The 15,349-nt window shown below is 57.9% G+C and overlaps 1 protein-coding gene across 1 annotated transcript; it reads left to right on the forward strand.

Moving 5' to 3' along the window:
• Positions 1-2,283: 2,283 nt before the first annotated feature.
• TWF2 (twinfilin actin binding protein 2) lies at positions 2,284-14,815 on the forward strand (the record flags this gene model as incomplete). The annotated part of the gene is made up of 9 exons (XM_080695442.1): positions 2,284-2,308; positions 8,522-8,599; positions 11,858-12,036; positions 12,262-12,357; positions 12,517-12,621; positions 12,692-12,817; positions 13,856-14,006; positions 14,077-14,198; positions 14,648-14,815. The coding sequence occupies 9 exons, from the start codon at positions 2,284-2,286 to the stop codon at positions 14,813-14,815; spliced, it is 1,050 nt and encodes a 349-aa protein (XP_080551568.1).
• Positions 14,816-15,349: the final 534 nt, after the last annotated feature.

Consider the following 15,349-nt stretch of genomic DNA (forward strand, 5'->3'; position numbering starts at 1 on the left):
TGGACTGGCTGGAACCCCAGTATCTGAGGAGATTCCCTCTCTGGTTTAAAAGCTCATCTCTGGCAGGGCGTGGTGGCCCAAGCTTGTAATCCCAATATTTGGAGGCTGAGACCGGATGATCGCAGTTCGTAGACAGCCTCAGTTACTTAGTGAGGTCCTCTACAACTTAGCGAGACCCTGTTTCAAAATAAAGAATAAAAAAATAGGGCAGGGGGTGTAGCTCAGAGGTTGAATGCCCCTGGGTTCCATCCCCAGACTCGCAAAAAAAAAAAAAAAAAAAAAAAATGCCAGGCGTGGTGGCACACACTTGTAATCCCCGGATTTGGGAGGCTGAGACTGGAGGATTGCAGGTTCACGGCCAGCCTCAGCTCCTTAGTGAGGCCCTTTGCAACTTAGTAAGACCCTATTTCAGAATATAAAGAATAAAGCTGGGCATGGTGATGCACGCTTGTAATCCCTGCACTTGGGAGGCGGAGACAGGAGGATCACGCAGGTTCGAAGCCAGCCTCACTGGCTTAAGAGACCCTGTTTCCAAATAAAATATAAAATAGGTCTGGGAGGTCGGGCGTGGTGGCGCATGCTTGTAATCCCCGCGCTTGGGAGGCGGAGACAGGAGGATCATGCAGGTTCGATGCCAGCCGCATGTGCTGGCTTAAAAGACCCTGTTTCCAAATTAAAAAGTATAAAAAAATAGGTCTGGGAGTGTAGCCCGGAGGGAGGTAGAAGGGTTTCCAGGAACCCCAGTACCACCAAAAATAAATAATAATAATAATAATAATAATAATAATAAGTCGGGAATGTATAGCCTGGAGGTAGAAGGGTTCCATCCCCAGTACCACCAAAAAAATAAAAAAGAAAAAGAATAAAAAATAGGGCCGGGGGTGTGCAGCGGGGGTGTGCAGCTCGGAGGTAGAATGCCCCTGGGTTCAATCCCCAATTTGGCAAATAATAATGATAATAATAATAATAATAATAATAATAATAAAGTAGAGCTGGAGATGTATCTTGGAGGTAGAATGCCCCTGGGCTCAACCTGTAGTACTATCGAAAAAGAAAGAAAGGAAAAACAGCTCATTCCTGAGGTGTGCGAGATGGAAGGAGGGCCACTGCGCACCAGGGCTGCTCTTCTTAAGTAAAGGGGACTGAGGTCTTTGGGTGCCGCCACTACCACATGACCAGATCTCTTCACCCCCGAGGCCTGAGCCGGCAAGCACAGGACTCCAGGTAGGCCACTCGCTCGCCATCTCGTCCAGGACCCCAGCCCCCAGTGGCAGCGTCCTTTCCAGTCTTCCCTTCCAAGAAGCCTCCTCCAGAGCCTGACTGGTCTGACTGGGGCCCAGCACGGCAGTCAGGCGCTGGGGCCACGCAGACAGAAAGACAGGCTGCTGGGTTTGGAGACAGATGTTCCTTAAAAGTTGGGAAGCCGGACGTGCTGGTGTAGGATTGCAATCCCTGCATTCGGGAGGCTGAGACAGGAGGATCATGGTTGCGCTAGCCTCAGCTACTTAGTGAGGTCCTTTGCAACTTAGTGAGACCCTGTTTCAAAATAAAGAATAAAAAATTGGGCTGGAGGTGTACTCGGAGATAGAATGCCCTGGGTTCTATCTCCAGTATCAAAAAAAAAAAAAGTCGGGAAGTTGGAGCACTCAAAGTCCTGGCCCCCTTCAACCTCGAGGCCTCCGCACCTACAGGTTCCCTTTTCAAAACGTTTCCCTCCGCTCTACTGTCACCCCGTCCTCTGCTTCAGGATTCCACCAAAGGTGGCCCCCCGGCCGCTGCCCCCCTCCGCTCTACTGTCACCCCGTCCTCTGCTTCAGGATTCCACCAAAGGTGGCCCCCCGGCCGCTGCCCCCCTGCGGGCAGGGCTCTGGCCAGCACAGCACGTCCATCCGCTGGCCGCCCGGGGAGAAGGTCGGTCGGTCTGCCAGGGCCACGAGCGAGAGGCGCTCGGGAATCGCCGCCCGGCGCGCTCCGACCCTCCGCATCACAGGCGGGGGTGCGAAGACCCCCCCCTCCGCACGGACCGCCGGCCACCGCAGCCGCCGGGGCTCCAGACCGCCGCCGGCGCGCTCTGCGCACGCGCGGCGAGGCCAGGCCGGCCACGCCCACTGGGCGGGGCTCCGCGGGGCGGGTCCTGCGGCGCCGCCCGGGAGGCGGCGCGAGGCGGGGCGGGGCTGGGCGGCCGCCGCCACATCCTCGTCCTCCTCCTCGGGGCCAGGCGCGCGGAGCCGGCCAGGCCCGGGCCCAGGGCTCCGACGGCGCGGGCGAGCGGAACGCCGAGCCATGACGCACCAGACCGGCATCCACGGTGAGGGCGGCGGGGCGGGGGCCGGGGCGAGGGCGGGGGCGGGGGCCGGGGCGGGCTCGGCTGCCGCACCCCTCCTCCCGCACCAGCCCCAGCCGCGAAGAGGCTTCCTGTTCTCCTGCGTAGCCGCCGGGGCCGGCCAGTCGGGAGGGGTGCCCACGGACCTACCTGGCTGCTGGGGTGGCAGCGCCGGGGCGCCCCGGGTGGGGGCGGACGTGCCCGCCGCGTCTGGCCTTGGCTTTCTGGGGGGTGGGTGTACCCGGATGTGCACATCTGGGGGAGTGTGCACGCCTGTGCACGTGTCCTCTGTGTACAGCCCGGCGCGTGCACACCTGGATGTGCCTGGCGCGTGCACGGCCTGGGGCCGTCCGCGTGCACGCACCGGCGGCTGTTTGGACAGTCAGGTGGCAGAGGGCCATCTCCGACATCAGTGTTCCGCGGCAGGGTGCACATGTCTGTGGGTGTCTGTGTGTGCGCACAGTTGGGGCGCCTCGCCTGTGCGTCGGTTACCATGGCTGCACGCTGCCTGAGTCTCGTGACTTGAATGGGCTTGTGAATTGGGTGTGAGGTGGGGTCTTGACCTTTGCCCCTGTAAGGACCCTCACACTCCTGCAGGCGAGGCTGGACAAAACCTGAGGTAGGGCCCTCTACCCTCTACGTGACCTGGGGAGAGTTGCCAATCTGACCTTGACCCCTGACCTCCCTCCTGTTTTCCACCGGGCATCTCTGGAGGCGGCCCCACCCCGGGTTGGAAAGTTCCAGCTTCAGGCTAGTTGCCCAAAAGAGGGTCTGAATAGAGTGTGTAAGGGGGAGGAGATGCCCGGCTGGCCCCCAGCCTTGTCCCCAGCCTTGACAGCCCACGGTGCACCCTACACATCATGCCCCCAGGGGCCCCCGTTTCCTGTTGGACAGGCTGTACAGAAGCAATGCTCAGTAGCCAGATGCCCTGGCCCCACGCGAGCCTCAGTGCCCCATCTGTCCCTGGGCCGTGGGAAAGGCCAGCCCGCTTGCCTAGACTGCCTGAGTGGTTTGGCCGTCAGCCACTCCTGACACCATACCACGATCCCCTGCCCAGGGCTACCACCATCGACCTTCCTCCCTGCCTGAGCGCTGGCTTGTGGCTTGCGGTCGCGGCCATTGGTGGCTGGCCCGCCCTGAGAGGGTTTCCCTGGCCTGCCCCTGCCCACCATCCCGCCTCGGTGCACAGCCAGAGCTTGCAGGGGCCTGGGTCCGGGCCGCTTCTCACAGGTGGGCCAGCCTGTCTCCAGGATGAGCTGGAGGGTGCCTCATGACTCAGCCCCACAGGGGGAACTGCCTGGCCTGCCCTTCCTTCCTGATTGTGTGGTCATCGCTGTCTCCTCCTGCGGGGAAGGGATCCCAGGAAGTTAGTCACCCTCCGTCCTGGCCATGGGTGCCGATCGGCTGGCTGTCCTCAGAGTGGGGCAGTGGAGGGCCGGTAACCTGAGGCTCACTGGAGCTGGGAGGGGGCAGGGTGGGGGCCATGAATCTTTGATGACCGAGGCTCAGGTGTCCCAGCCTGGCCTCTGGATTATTGATGGTGGCTGGGGAGGCGTTGGCGTGGGGTGGGATGTGTCCCCTGCTGCGCTATCAGTTTGCCCTGGCAACACTAGCTGGGGCTTGGCAGCCTCTCTCTCAGGGCAGGTTCTTGGCCTCCCTCCTGGGCCCTGAGCAGAGAGAAGGGGCAGCTCAGCTGAGAGCAATAAGAACTGTGGCTCTTATTGATGTTTGGGAGTGGGGACTGAACCCAGGGGCGTTCCACCTGTGAGCTACATCTGCAGAGGCCCTTTTCATTTTTATTGGTTTTGCTAAGTTGTTGAGGCTGCCTTTGAACTCGTGATCCTCTTAGCCTCCCAAGTACTGGGACGATGATGACGACCATGATGATGACTTCTATTTATTTATTTTGGGTGCTGGGGGTGGAACCCAGGGGCATTCTACCTCTGAGCTACACTCCCAGGCCTATTATTTATTTATTTATTTATTTATTTTTATTTTTTTGTGGCACTGGGGATGGAACCCAGGGGGATTCTACCTCCGAGCAATACCCCAGCCCTATGTTTTATTCTTTATTTTGAAACAGGGTCTCACTGAGTTGCAGAGGGCCTCACTAAGTAGCTGAGGCTGTCGGTGAACCATGATCCTCCGGTCTCAGCCTCCCAAAAGCTGGGATTACGAGCATGTGCCACCACGCCCGGCTTAGATTCTTTATTTTGAAAAAGATTCTTTATTCTAGATTCTTTATTCTTTATTTTGAGTTGCAGAGCTCCTCACTAAGTAGCTGAGGCTATCTGTGAACCTGCGATCCTCCTGTTTTAGCCTCCCAAATGCTGGGATTACAGGATTACAAATGTGTGCCACCATGCCCCAGCCCCGCCGTGTGTGTGTGTGTGTGTGTGTGTGTGTGTGTGTGTGTGTGTGGTGTGTTACTGGGGATGGAACCCAGGAGCTTTCTACCTCCACATTACTCTCCCAGACCTATTTTTTAATATATTTTATTTGGAAACAGGGTCTCACTAGGTTGCTGAGAGCCTCACTAAGTAGCTGAGGCTGGCTTTGAACTTATGCAGTCCTCCTGTCTCAGCTTCCTAAATACTGGGATTACAAGCATGCGCCACCACCCTGGCTTCCTATTTTTAATTCTTTTTTTTTTTTTTTTGCGGGTCTGGGGGTGGAACCCAGGGGCATTCAACCTCCGAGCTACACCTTCTGCCCTATTTTTTATTCTTTATTTTGAAACCGGGTCTCACTGAATTGCAAAGAGCCTCACTAAGTAGCTGAGGCTGTCCGCGAACCGCGATCCTCTGGTCTCAGCCTCCCAAATGCTGGGATTACAAGCGTGCGCCACCACGCCCGGCTCTATTTTTTAATTCTTTATTTGGAAATAGGGTCTCACTAAGTTGCCGAGGGCCTCACAAAGTAGCTGAGGCTGGTTATAAACTCTGGTCCTCCTGTCTCAACCTCCAGGTACTGGGATTACAAGTGTGTACCACGATGCTCAGGTCAATCATTATGATTATTATTACTATTACTATTATTATTTTGTGACACTGGGGATTGAACCCAGGGGCATTCTACCTCTGAGCTACAACCCCAGCCCTGTTTCATTTTTATTTTGAAACAGGATCTCACTAGGTTGATGAGAGTGTCACTGCTTGCAGAAGCTGACCTCGAACCTGAAATCCTCCTGTCTCAGCCTCCAAGTACTGGGATTACAAGCATGCGCCCCAACGCCCGGCTCCACATGCTAGGTGTATGGACATGCGCCACCACACGGGTTCCTAAGCTCTGTGTCCCATTACTTGCTGGCAGCCCTCCAGAGCCCGGGGCATTATCTCCACTTTACAGACGGCGTTGGGATCCAGAGAAGTCGGGATCCCAGAATCCCAGCGCTAGGGGAGAAGCAGAGCCCCACAGACGGGCGTGAAGCTTCAGGGACCTGCTGGGGTTCTGTGCAGGCGCAGAGCGGCCGTGCCCGGCATGCAGTACAAGCCATGCTGCTCTGAGCCCGGGACCTGCGGGCCCCCCAGTGACACCGCACTGTGTGGGTGGGGGCACGCGCGCAGGGCCAGGGCTTGTTTTCCTAATGCTCCCCTTCCTCCCCCTGCTACTGCCCCTGTGCTACCCAGTCCAGGCCCTATAAATATTCTCTGAGCTCAGTCCTCCAGCTGTGTCCCTGTGGGATTCTCCTGACCCCTGGGCAGCCTCAAGGTCACGCTGGCCTCCTGCTCACCTAGACACCCAAGTTGGGATCCCCCCACTTGAACCAGTTTTTCTCTGCCACCACTAGTGGGTCTGAGACTACCCATGGCTCTGACCAGGATTTTTTTTTTTTTTTTTTTTTTACAGTGCTGGGAATGGAACCCAGGGACATTCTACCTCTAAACTATACCCCCAGCCCCATTTTTATTTATTTATTTATTTATTTATTTATTTATTTATTTATTTGATAGTACTGGGGGTGGAACCCAGAGGCTTTCTACCTCCAGGCTATACTCCCACATCTATTTTATATTTTATTTGAAAACAGGGTCTCACTAAGTTGCTGAGGGCCTCACTAAGTAGCTGAGGCTGGCTTTGAACCTGCGCGATCCTCCTTTCTCAGCCTCCCAAGCGCTGGGATTACAAGCGTGCGCCACCATGCCCAGCTTTTTCTTCTTTATTTTGCTATATTCATACTTTTACACCTATTTGGAATCTGTATTTGGTGCCCTCTCCCTCCCCCCTCATTTTCCCTTTCCCCCTCCTGACAATTTCTTCTTTATTTTGAAACAGGTCTCACTGAGTTGCAGAGGGCCTCACGAAGCAGCTGAGGCTGTCCGTGAACCATGATCTTCCTGTCTCAGACTCCCAAGTGCTGGGTGTCATCCCAGCATGTGCCACCGTGCCCGGCCCTGATCCTGGTCTTTATTTCCATACTTGGGTCCTTGGTCAGTGGCCAGCGCCTTCCGGTTTTGCAGCCCACAGCCTGGGATGGAGATTCTTTGGGGGAGTCATGCCTCCTCCAGCAAATCTTTCCTGCTGCCTGAAGGTGTAGGGTTTCTTGCCCCTGGCACCTGGTGGCTGCCAGGGCCTCCTGGGGTGGATGCTACAGCCTAGCTGGGGGCTGGGAATACTTTTGCACACACAGGCGTCATGCTTGTACATGTGCTTCTGGGTGTACCTTGCACACACCCCCTTCCTGCACACGCCGTCTCCAAGCTCAGGAGTCGCCTGCTTGTGTTTGTGAGGAAGCTGTGTTTGCTAAGCGTCTGTGCATTTGTCCACACGCTTAAACACGTGTGTTCATGTACATTTCCCCAGCCGAGTGTGTGCTCTTTATTCTCTCCTCTGTCTCACACTCGTTTTTTACTCACGCAAGCCGAATGTAGTATGAACCAGTGTATGCATTGTGCAGTGCGTGAGCCCACAGGGTATGAGTGGACGCAGTGGTCAACGCAGAGTCGGGCATTTGTGGGATTTTTTGGTACTGGGGATTGAAGCTAGGGGCATTCTACCTCCGAGGCACACCCCCTAGCCCTTTATTTTTACTTTTTTATTTTGAAATATGGTCTTACTAAGTGGCTGAGAGTCATGCTTGGTTGCTGAGGCTGGCCTCTAACCTGTGGTCTTCGTGTCTCAGCCTCCCAAGTACTGGGATTACAGGTGTGCACCACCAAGCCTGGTGTGTCTATGTGTTCTTGGCCTGTGGCTTTGACAGAAATGACAGAGTACCAGGCGTGCGCCTGTTATCTCAGTGCTTGGGAGGCTGAGACAGGAAGGTCAGAGGTTGGAGGTCAGCCTCGGCTATTTAGGAAGAGCCTCAGTAACTCAGTAAGACTCTGTGTGAAAATTAGAAAGGAGCCGGGCGTGGTGGGCACGCTGGTGACCCCAGCATTCGGGAGGCTGAGGCAGGAGGACCCCAGGGCACGGCCAGCCTCAGCAACTTAGTGAAGCCCTCTGCAACTCAGTGAGACCCTGTTTCAAAATAAAGACTAAAAAATTGGTTGGGCAGCTGAGACAGGAGGATCATGGTTCGCGGACGGCCTCAGCTACTTAGTGAAGCCCTCTGCAACTCAGTGAGACCCTGTTTTCCAAGTAAAATATAAAATAGGTCTGGGAGTATGGCCCAGAAGTAGAAAGCCCCTGGGTTCCACCCCCAAAATAAATAAATAAGTAATACAAAATAGAGCTGGGGGTGTAGCTCGGAAGTAGAATGCCTCTGGGTTCCAGCCCTAGTACTGCAAAACAAAACAAAACAAAACACAAAAAAGGGCTGGGGGCATAGGCATAGTTTGGAAGTAGAATACCTGTGGGTTCAAACCAATCCCCCGTGCAAAGAAATGAATTTAAAATCAAACACTCCTGAGAGGGGCTCAGACCAGGCACCACCCGGCGGGCGTTGGTGGGGCAGGGGACAGGTTCGCTGCGGCTGCCTTAGGGTCCTAGAACCCGCCCCTTCCTCGGGAGGCTGTCCCCTCTCTGCCTGCCCCTCCTGTCGCCGGGTCATCCCAGCCAGCAGGCCGCCTGCCTGCCGGCCACCCCAGCTGGCTAAATTTGGGAGCTTGTGTGCACTCAGTCTCCGGTTCCCAGTCACATGGGCGGCGGGGCGGGGGCTGTATTTAACCCAGCCCCAGCTCGGCCAGCAGACCAGGCAGGACAGAGCAGGCCCCTCGCGGCCCTGCCTGCTCACCCCCACCATGTTTCTGGTTCTCGTAGCTACTGAGGAGCTCCAGGGGTTCTTTGCCAAGGCCCGGGCGGGCTCCATCCGGCTCATCAAAGTTGTCATCGAGGACGGTGAGTACCTGCCTCTGGGGGCAGGGGGTGGTGGGTGTTGGCCCCCTGGGGACCCACTGCCATCTGGGGCTGGGGGTGAGGCCCCACACAAAGAGGCTCTGCAGAGGGAGCCTTGGGGTGGGCAGGGTCCTCCCAAGGTCCTGGCCAGCCTCCCCAGAGGCTGTGTGTGGATTGATGGGCCTAGTCTGGGCAGCGGACCCGGCAGGCCAGGGCAGGGGGTGAGTGAGGAGCATTCGGCTAGTGGCAGCGGCCTGTTCCTGGTCACAGGCCTGGCCTGGCTTGGCTGCCAGCTCGGGGGAGACCTAAGGAGACACCGGGGGCCCTCCTGAAAGGTGCCCAGCAGGGGCAGAGGGGCCCAGCTCACATGAGAGCAGGACGGGGCGACCCCAGGCTTGACCCGGGCCCTGCGTAGGGGTGGCGGAGCCCCGGGGGGTGCTGGGCCTGAAGTGTGCAGGTTTGGCTGAGGAGGCAGGGGATTGACTGAGGCCGGGCTGGGGAGCTGGGAAAGGACCCCTCCCCCACCCCTGTGTTCAGCAGCTGCTCCAGGAGGGGAAGGGTGCAGGCTCCGGGACTGGGTGTGGGCCCAGGGGTCCTCGCGGGGCTCCCAGTGGCCGCGGTGCCCAGCGCCCTCCAACAGGAGCTGTCCACACACAGCTTCAGGCCAGGGCTGTTCTGGGCTCTGTCCAGGGCCCTCAACTTGAGATGCCCTCGGAGGCAGGGTGGGGTCATGCGGTAGGTCATGAGCAAAGCCTCCCACCCTTAAAGAGGCAGCGTGCAAGTCTCACAGGACGGAAGGTCTCAAGCACGTGGACTCTCTAGATGGGCGTCACCCCAGGTCTACATTACAGTGGCTGGGATTCCTGGAGGCGCCCGGCAGCCCACACGCCAGCTGTGACTCAAGCTCCCGAATGCTTTCTTTTTCTTTTTATCCTTTTCTTTTCTTTTTTCTTTTTCTTTTTCTTTTCTTTTTTTTTTTTTTTTTTTTTTTTGGTACCAGGAGCCCTTTGTATTTGGGTTTAACCAGGGCCTTGCTGAGTTGCTGCGGCTACTCTTGAGCCTGCAATGTCCCGGTCCCAGCCTCCCAGGTGCTGGGATTGCAGGTGGACAGGGGCCCGGCTAAGCTCCTGATTTTCTAGAGAAGCTGCCAATTCCACTTCTTCCATAAATTCCTGGCTTGAGAACATGAACAGCAAATTAAGCGGTGCAGGCAATGCGGTTGGCCCCCATGGCCCGGGACTACTATTTAGCCCCGATTTAGTTCTGAGCGGGCAGGGGAGGAAGCCAGGCCTGCAGGGGTGGCTGGGCCCATTGGCCTGGCATGTAGGGGGTTCCAGGCAGCGGGGCCTCTTGCCCCATTAGGAGGGTTTCAAGGTGGGTACCAGGCCCCCTGCTAGGCGAGACTGCCCCCTTGTCCCAGTTCTTCCTCCAGCCCAGGCTGTGCACCTGGCGGATGTATGCTGCCCCGCTAAGAAGCCAGCCTGCAGGTGTGGCCCGATGCCTCACCCAGCCACTCAGTATTATTCAGGGAGATGGCAGGCCTGCTGGGCCCAGGCATTAAGAAATTGTTTCCTAGCGGGGCGCGGTGGCACACGCTTGTAATCCCTGCACTTGGGAGGCGGAGACAGGAGGATCGCACAGGTTCGAAGCCAGCTGTGCCGGTTTAGGAGACCCTGTTTCCAAATAAAAGGTATAAAATAGGTCTGGGAGTGTAGCCCAGAGGTAGAAGAGTTTCCAGGAACCCCAGTACCACCAATAAAAAAAAAAAAATTGCTTCCTAGCTAGGCATGGTGGTGCATGTTCATAATCCCAACATTCGGGAGGCTGAGACAGCAGGATCGCAGTTTGCAGAGAGCCTCAGCTACTTAGCGAGGCCCTTTGCAACTCAGTGAGACCCTGTTTTAGAAATAAAGAATAAAAAATAGGGCCGGGGGTGTAGCCCAGAGGTAGAATGCCCCTGGGCTCCATCCCCAGTACCACAAAAAAAAAAAAAAAAAAAAAAAAAAGGAAAGAAAGAAAGAAAAGAAAAGAAAGAAAATAAATTGGTTCCTGGCTGGGTACAGTGGCCCATGCTTGTACTCCTTGTACTTGGGAGGCCAAGACAAGAGGATCAGAGGTTCCAGGACAGCCTCAGCAATTTATTTATTTATTTATTTTGGGGTCTGGGGATGGAACCCAGGGGCATTCGACCTCCGAGCTACACCCCCTGCCCAATTTTTTATTCTTTATTTTGAAACTGGGTCTCACTGAGCTGCAGAGGGCCTCACTAGGTAGCTGAGGCTGTCCATGAACCTCGATCCTCCAGTCTCAGCCTCCCAAAGGCTGGGATTACAAGTGTGCGCCACCATGCCTCGCTGCTCAGCCTCAGCAATTAGCGACACCTTGTTTCAAAAAAGAAAACAGCCGGGCATGGTGGCATGCACTTGTTATCCCAGTCCTTGGGAGGCTGAGACAAGAGGATCACAGGTTCAAGGCCAGACTCAGCAATTTAACAAGACTCTTAGCAGCCTAGCGAGACCCTGTTTAAAAAAAAAAAAAAAAGCCAGGTACGGTGGCACATGCCTGTCATCCCAGTCCTTGTGAGGCTGAGACAGCAGGATCGCAGGTTCAGGACAGCCTCAGCAGGCAGTGAGATCCACGTCAATCTAGCAAGACTCTGTTTCCAAATAAATAAAATATGTCTGAGGGTGTAGCTCAAAGGAAGAATACCTCTGGGTTCAATCCCCAGCACCACAAAAAAGGGAATAGGGGGGCTAGGAATGTCGCTCAGAGACAGAAAGAAGATGTATCTTAGCCAGGCAACTTAGTGAGACCCCCAGGAACTTACAAGACCCTATAGCAAAATAAAAATAAAGGGCTGGGGTGCAGCTCAGACGTAGAAAGCCTCTGGATTCGACCCCCTGTACCAAACAGAGACAGAGACAGAGACGAGAGAAGCTGGCTCCTGCTGGCTTGTGACTGTTGGAGGGCCCACGCTGGGGTGACGCCGGGCACCTTCCTCCTCCAGATCTGCTCCTGCAGATCCGGCCTGGGGCGCGGGGAGGGGAGTCCGCGGTGGGCGTTGCGCGCATGCGTGCGTGAGTGCGTGCAGGCCACTCGCCCGGAGCAGCTCTCGCCCTCCTTCCCCATTCTCTTACTGAATCATTAACAAGCTCAGACCCCGGGGACTCCGGGCCCCGAGGAAAGTGGGGTGGCGCGGGCGGAGCCGCGGGCATCGGCGCTGGGCTTGGGCCCCGGAGCTCACCCCGCCTCTGCCCCCAGAGCAGCTCGTGCTGGGCGCCTCGCAGGAGCCGCTGGGTCGCTGGGACCAGGACTACGACAGGGCGGTGCTGCCGCTGCTGGACGCCCAGCAGCCCTGCTACCTGCTCTTCCGCCTCGACTCGCAGAATGCGCAGGGCTTCGAGTGGCTCTTCCTGGCCTGGTCGCCCGACAGCTCCCCGGTGAGTCCTGGGGACCCCTGTCCTGTCCCAAGGAGCCCAGGGAGGAGATGCCTGGGCCTGTCCTTAAGTCCAGTCCCTGTGCCTGAGCCTGCAGGGGCTGGGCGAGGGCGCCCCCTGCTGGTTGTGAGGCGCAGTGAGCCCCCGGCCCCCTCCTGGAGCTGCACCTGCTCGGGGCTGCAGCCCCGCCACGCTGTCCACCGGGTCTCAGTTTGCCCCGCCTCGTAGGTGCGGCTGAAGATGCTCTACGCAGCCACACGGGCCACGGTGAAGAAGGAGTTTGGGGGCGGCCACATCAAGGATGAACTCTTCGGGACAGTGAAGGTAGCCGCCCAGGCTGCAGCGTGGCCGGGCCCTGGAGCAAGCCCGCGCCAGGCTGGGGGTGAAAGGGAAGGCTGGGGTTTCTCAGGTGTCAGCTGAGGCGCACGGTGGGCTCTCCAGCCCAGCCGGGGTGCCCACTGTCGCCTCTGGCTCACCCCCCAGGACGACCTCTCCCTCGCCGGGTACCAGAAACACCTGTCGTCCTGCGCCGCACCCGCCCCGCTGACCTTGGCCGAGAGGGAGCTCCAGCATATTCGGATCAATGAGGTAGGGTGCGCAGGTGCCAGGAGGGAGCCTGGCTCGCAGGGCACGCCCTCATCACCGCCCTGCCCCCCAGGTGAAGACAGAGATCGGTGTGGAGAGCAAGCACCAGACCCTGCAGGGCCTCGCCTTCCCCCTGCGGCCTGAGGCGCAGAGGGCGCTCCAGCAGCTCCGGCAGAAGGCCATCAACTACATCCAGCTGGTGGGTGCGCCGCCGCCCCTCGCACTCCTGCAGATGGCGCCGGGCCTGCCCACCCCCGCCCACCCACTGCGCTGCTCAGCTGGTCATGGGGAGGACGCCCGACCTCCTTGTCCCCACCCCGCCCGAGCCGCAGCGCTGCACACGCAGGGACCCCTGGGAGCACGCTGTCCCGCCCCGCCCTCCACCCATACCCCAGTTCACACTGAAGCACCAGCCGGAGCCCTTCCTGTCCCAGGACCCCTGCGGCCCCTTCCCCCAGGAGGGGATCCTCCTCATGCTTCACCTCAGAGGATGGATGGGCCGTGCAGCACCTCCCTGAGGTCGCCACCCTCGGTGCTGCCCATACACCGCCCTGATGGGGGTCCTTCTTAGCGGTCTTTTAAAGGGCACATTTGAAGCCAGACAGGTGGCGCACGCTTGTAATCCCAGCATTCTGGAGGCTGAGCCAGGAAGATTGCCGTTCAAGGACAGCCTCAGCTACTTAGCGAGGCCCTTTGCAACTCAGTGAGACCCTGTTTCAAAATAAAGAAAAAAACAGGGGCTGAGGGTGTAGCTTGGAGGTAGACTGCCCCTGGATTCCATCCCCAGTACTGAAAACAAAATTTAACAATAAGCCAGGCGTGGTGGCACACGCTTGTAATCCCCGCGCTTGGGAGGCTGAGACAGGAGGATCGCACAGGTTCAAAGCCAGCCTCAGCTACTTAGTGAGGCTCTCAGCAACTTAGTGAGACCCTGTTTCCAAATAAAGTATAAAATAGGTCTGGGAGTGTAGCCTGGAGGTAGAAAAGCCCCTGGGTTCCATCCTCAGTACCACAAAAAAGTAATAAATAAAATAAAAATAAAGAATAAACAGTAGGACTGGGGGTGTAGCTCGGAGGTAGAATGCCCTTGGGTTCCATCCCTAGTACCACAAATAAATAAATACAGATACAGTGCACATTGGTGCCGCCCGGGGCGCCTCCTCAGTGCGGCCTCATACAGAGCCCGAGGCGCCGGCTGGGTGGAGGGCGCCTTCACGCCTCCCCTGGCCCTCCGCAGAAGCTGGACCTGGAGCGGGAGACCATCGAGCTGGTGCACACGGAGCCCACGGACGTGGCCCAGCTGCCCTCGCGGGTGCCCCGGGATGCCGCCCGCTACCACTTCTTCCTGTTCAAGCACGCCCACGAGGGCGACGCCCTGGAGTCTGTGGGTGAGCGGCGGGCAGGGCTGGGGGGGCCGAGGGAGCAGGCGGCTGGCTCACCCCGCCCCCTGTCCCGCAGTGTTCATCTACTCCATGCCCGGCTACAAGTGCAGCATCAAAGAGCGCATGCTCTACTCCAGCTGCAAGGGCCGCCTCCTCGACGCGGCCGAGCAGGACTTCCAGCTGGAGATCACCAAGAAGGTGCCTCCGCCCTCGGCACTGACACAGATAGGCCCCGGCCCTGGCCGCCTCCTTCCCCTAGGTGTTGGGGGCGGTGTGGCCGCCCCGGGAGCAGGGAGGGCAGCAGGCCCTGGGTTCTGTGTGCCCGGGCTCGGCATCTCGGGAGGGGATCTGCGGTGAGAGGCCCGAGGGTTTAGCAGGGCCTGGGGCTACACGCCTGTAATGTTGGTACCGGGGAGGCTGAGACAGGAGGCTGGCAGGTTCAAGGCCAAGCCTCGGCAACTTAGCGGGAGCCTTAGCAACTTAGTGAGTGCCTGTTTCAAAATAAAGAATAAAAATAGGGCTGGGGGTGTAGCTCGGAGGTAGAATGCCCCGAATGCCCCTGGGTTCCATCTCCAGTACCAAATAAAAAAAGAACGAACGAGGCTTCCGGGGCTGCGCAGGGTGACTTGCCTTTCCCGCCTGCACAGATGGAGATTGGAGACGGTGCGGAGCTGACAGCCGAATTCCTCTACGATGAGGTGCACCCCAAGCAGCATGCCTTCAGGCAGGCCTTTGCCAAGCCCAAGGGCCCCGGGGGGAAACGAGGTCACAAGCGCCTCATCCGGGGCCCCGGCGAGAACGGGGACGACAGCTAGGGCCTGGCCCGCGCCGCCAGCCTGTGCACTGGGTGGGCGCTGGCACCCCGGCCTGGCTCCAGGGAGGGGCGTTCCGGGGGCAGGAGGGCTGGCGGCGGGCATTGCAGCTTCCGAGCCGCCGGGGCCTGTCCCGTTGCTGTCCTTGCCTCTGTGTGCGCTCGGGTGTGGGGCCCTGCTTGGTTGGGGAGGGGCCTGTCATGAACCTGGCCTCCAGGGGATCTGAGACTAAGGTCCCCGTACAGCCCAGAGGCCTTTGGCCACAGTGAGTTGGGTCCTTGGGGGCTGGGGCGAGGGTCACTGCAGGACGGGATGGTTGAATGCTGTATTTTCTAAAGAATAAAATATTTTTAAATCAATATCTGTGTCTGGCCCTCGTATCGGTGGCCCTCGCACATGGCTGCCCTCACAGCTGAGAAGGGGGCTGTTGGTCTGATAAGCAGAGCCCCAGTGCTGGCCGCAGGGGCTGGGGAGCAGCTGTGTGGAGCCCTGTCAGAGGCAGGCTGTATAGTCTGATTTTCTATCGCTGTAACCAAA

This window comes from Muscardinus avellanarius (genome assembly GCF_963383645.1).
Source record: "Muscardinus avellanarius genome assembly, chromosome: 5".
Classification (NCBI taxonomy): domain Eukaryota; kingdom Metazoa; phylum Chordata; class Mammalia; order Rodentia; family Gliridae; genus Muscardinus; species Muscardinus avellanarius.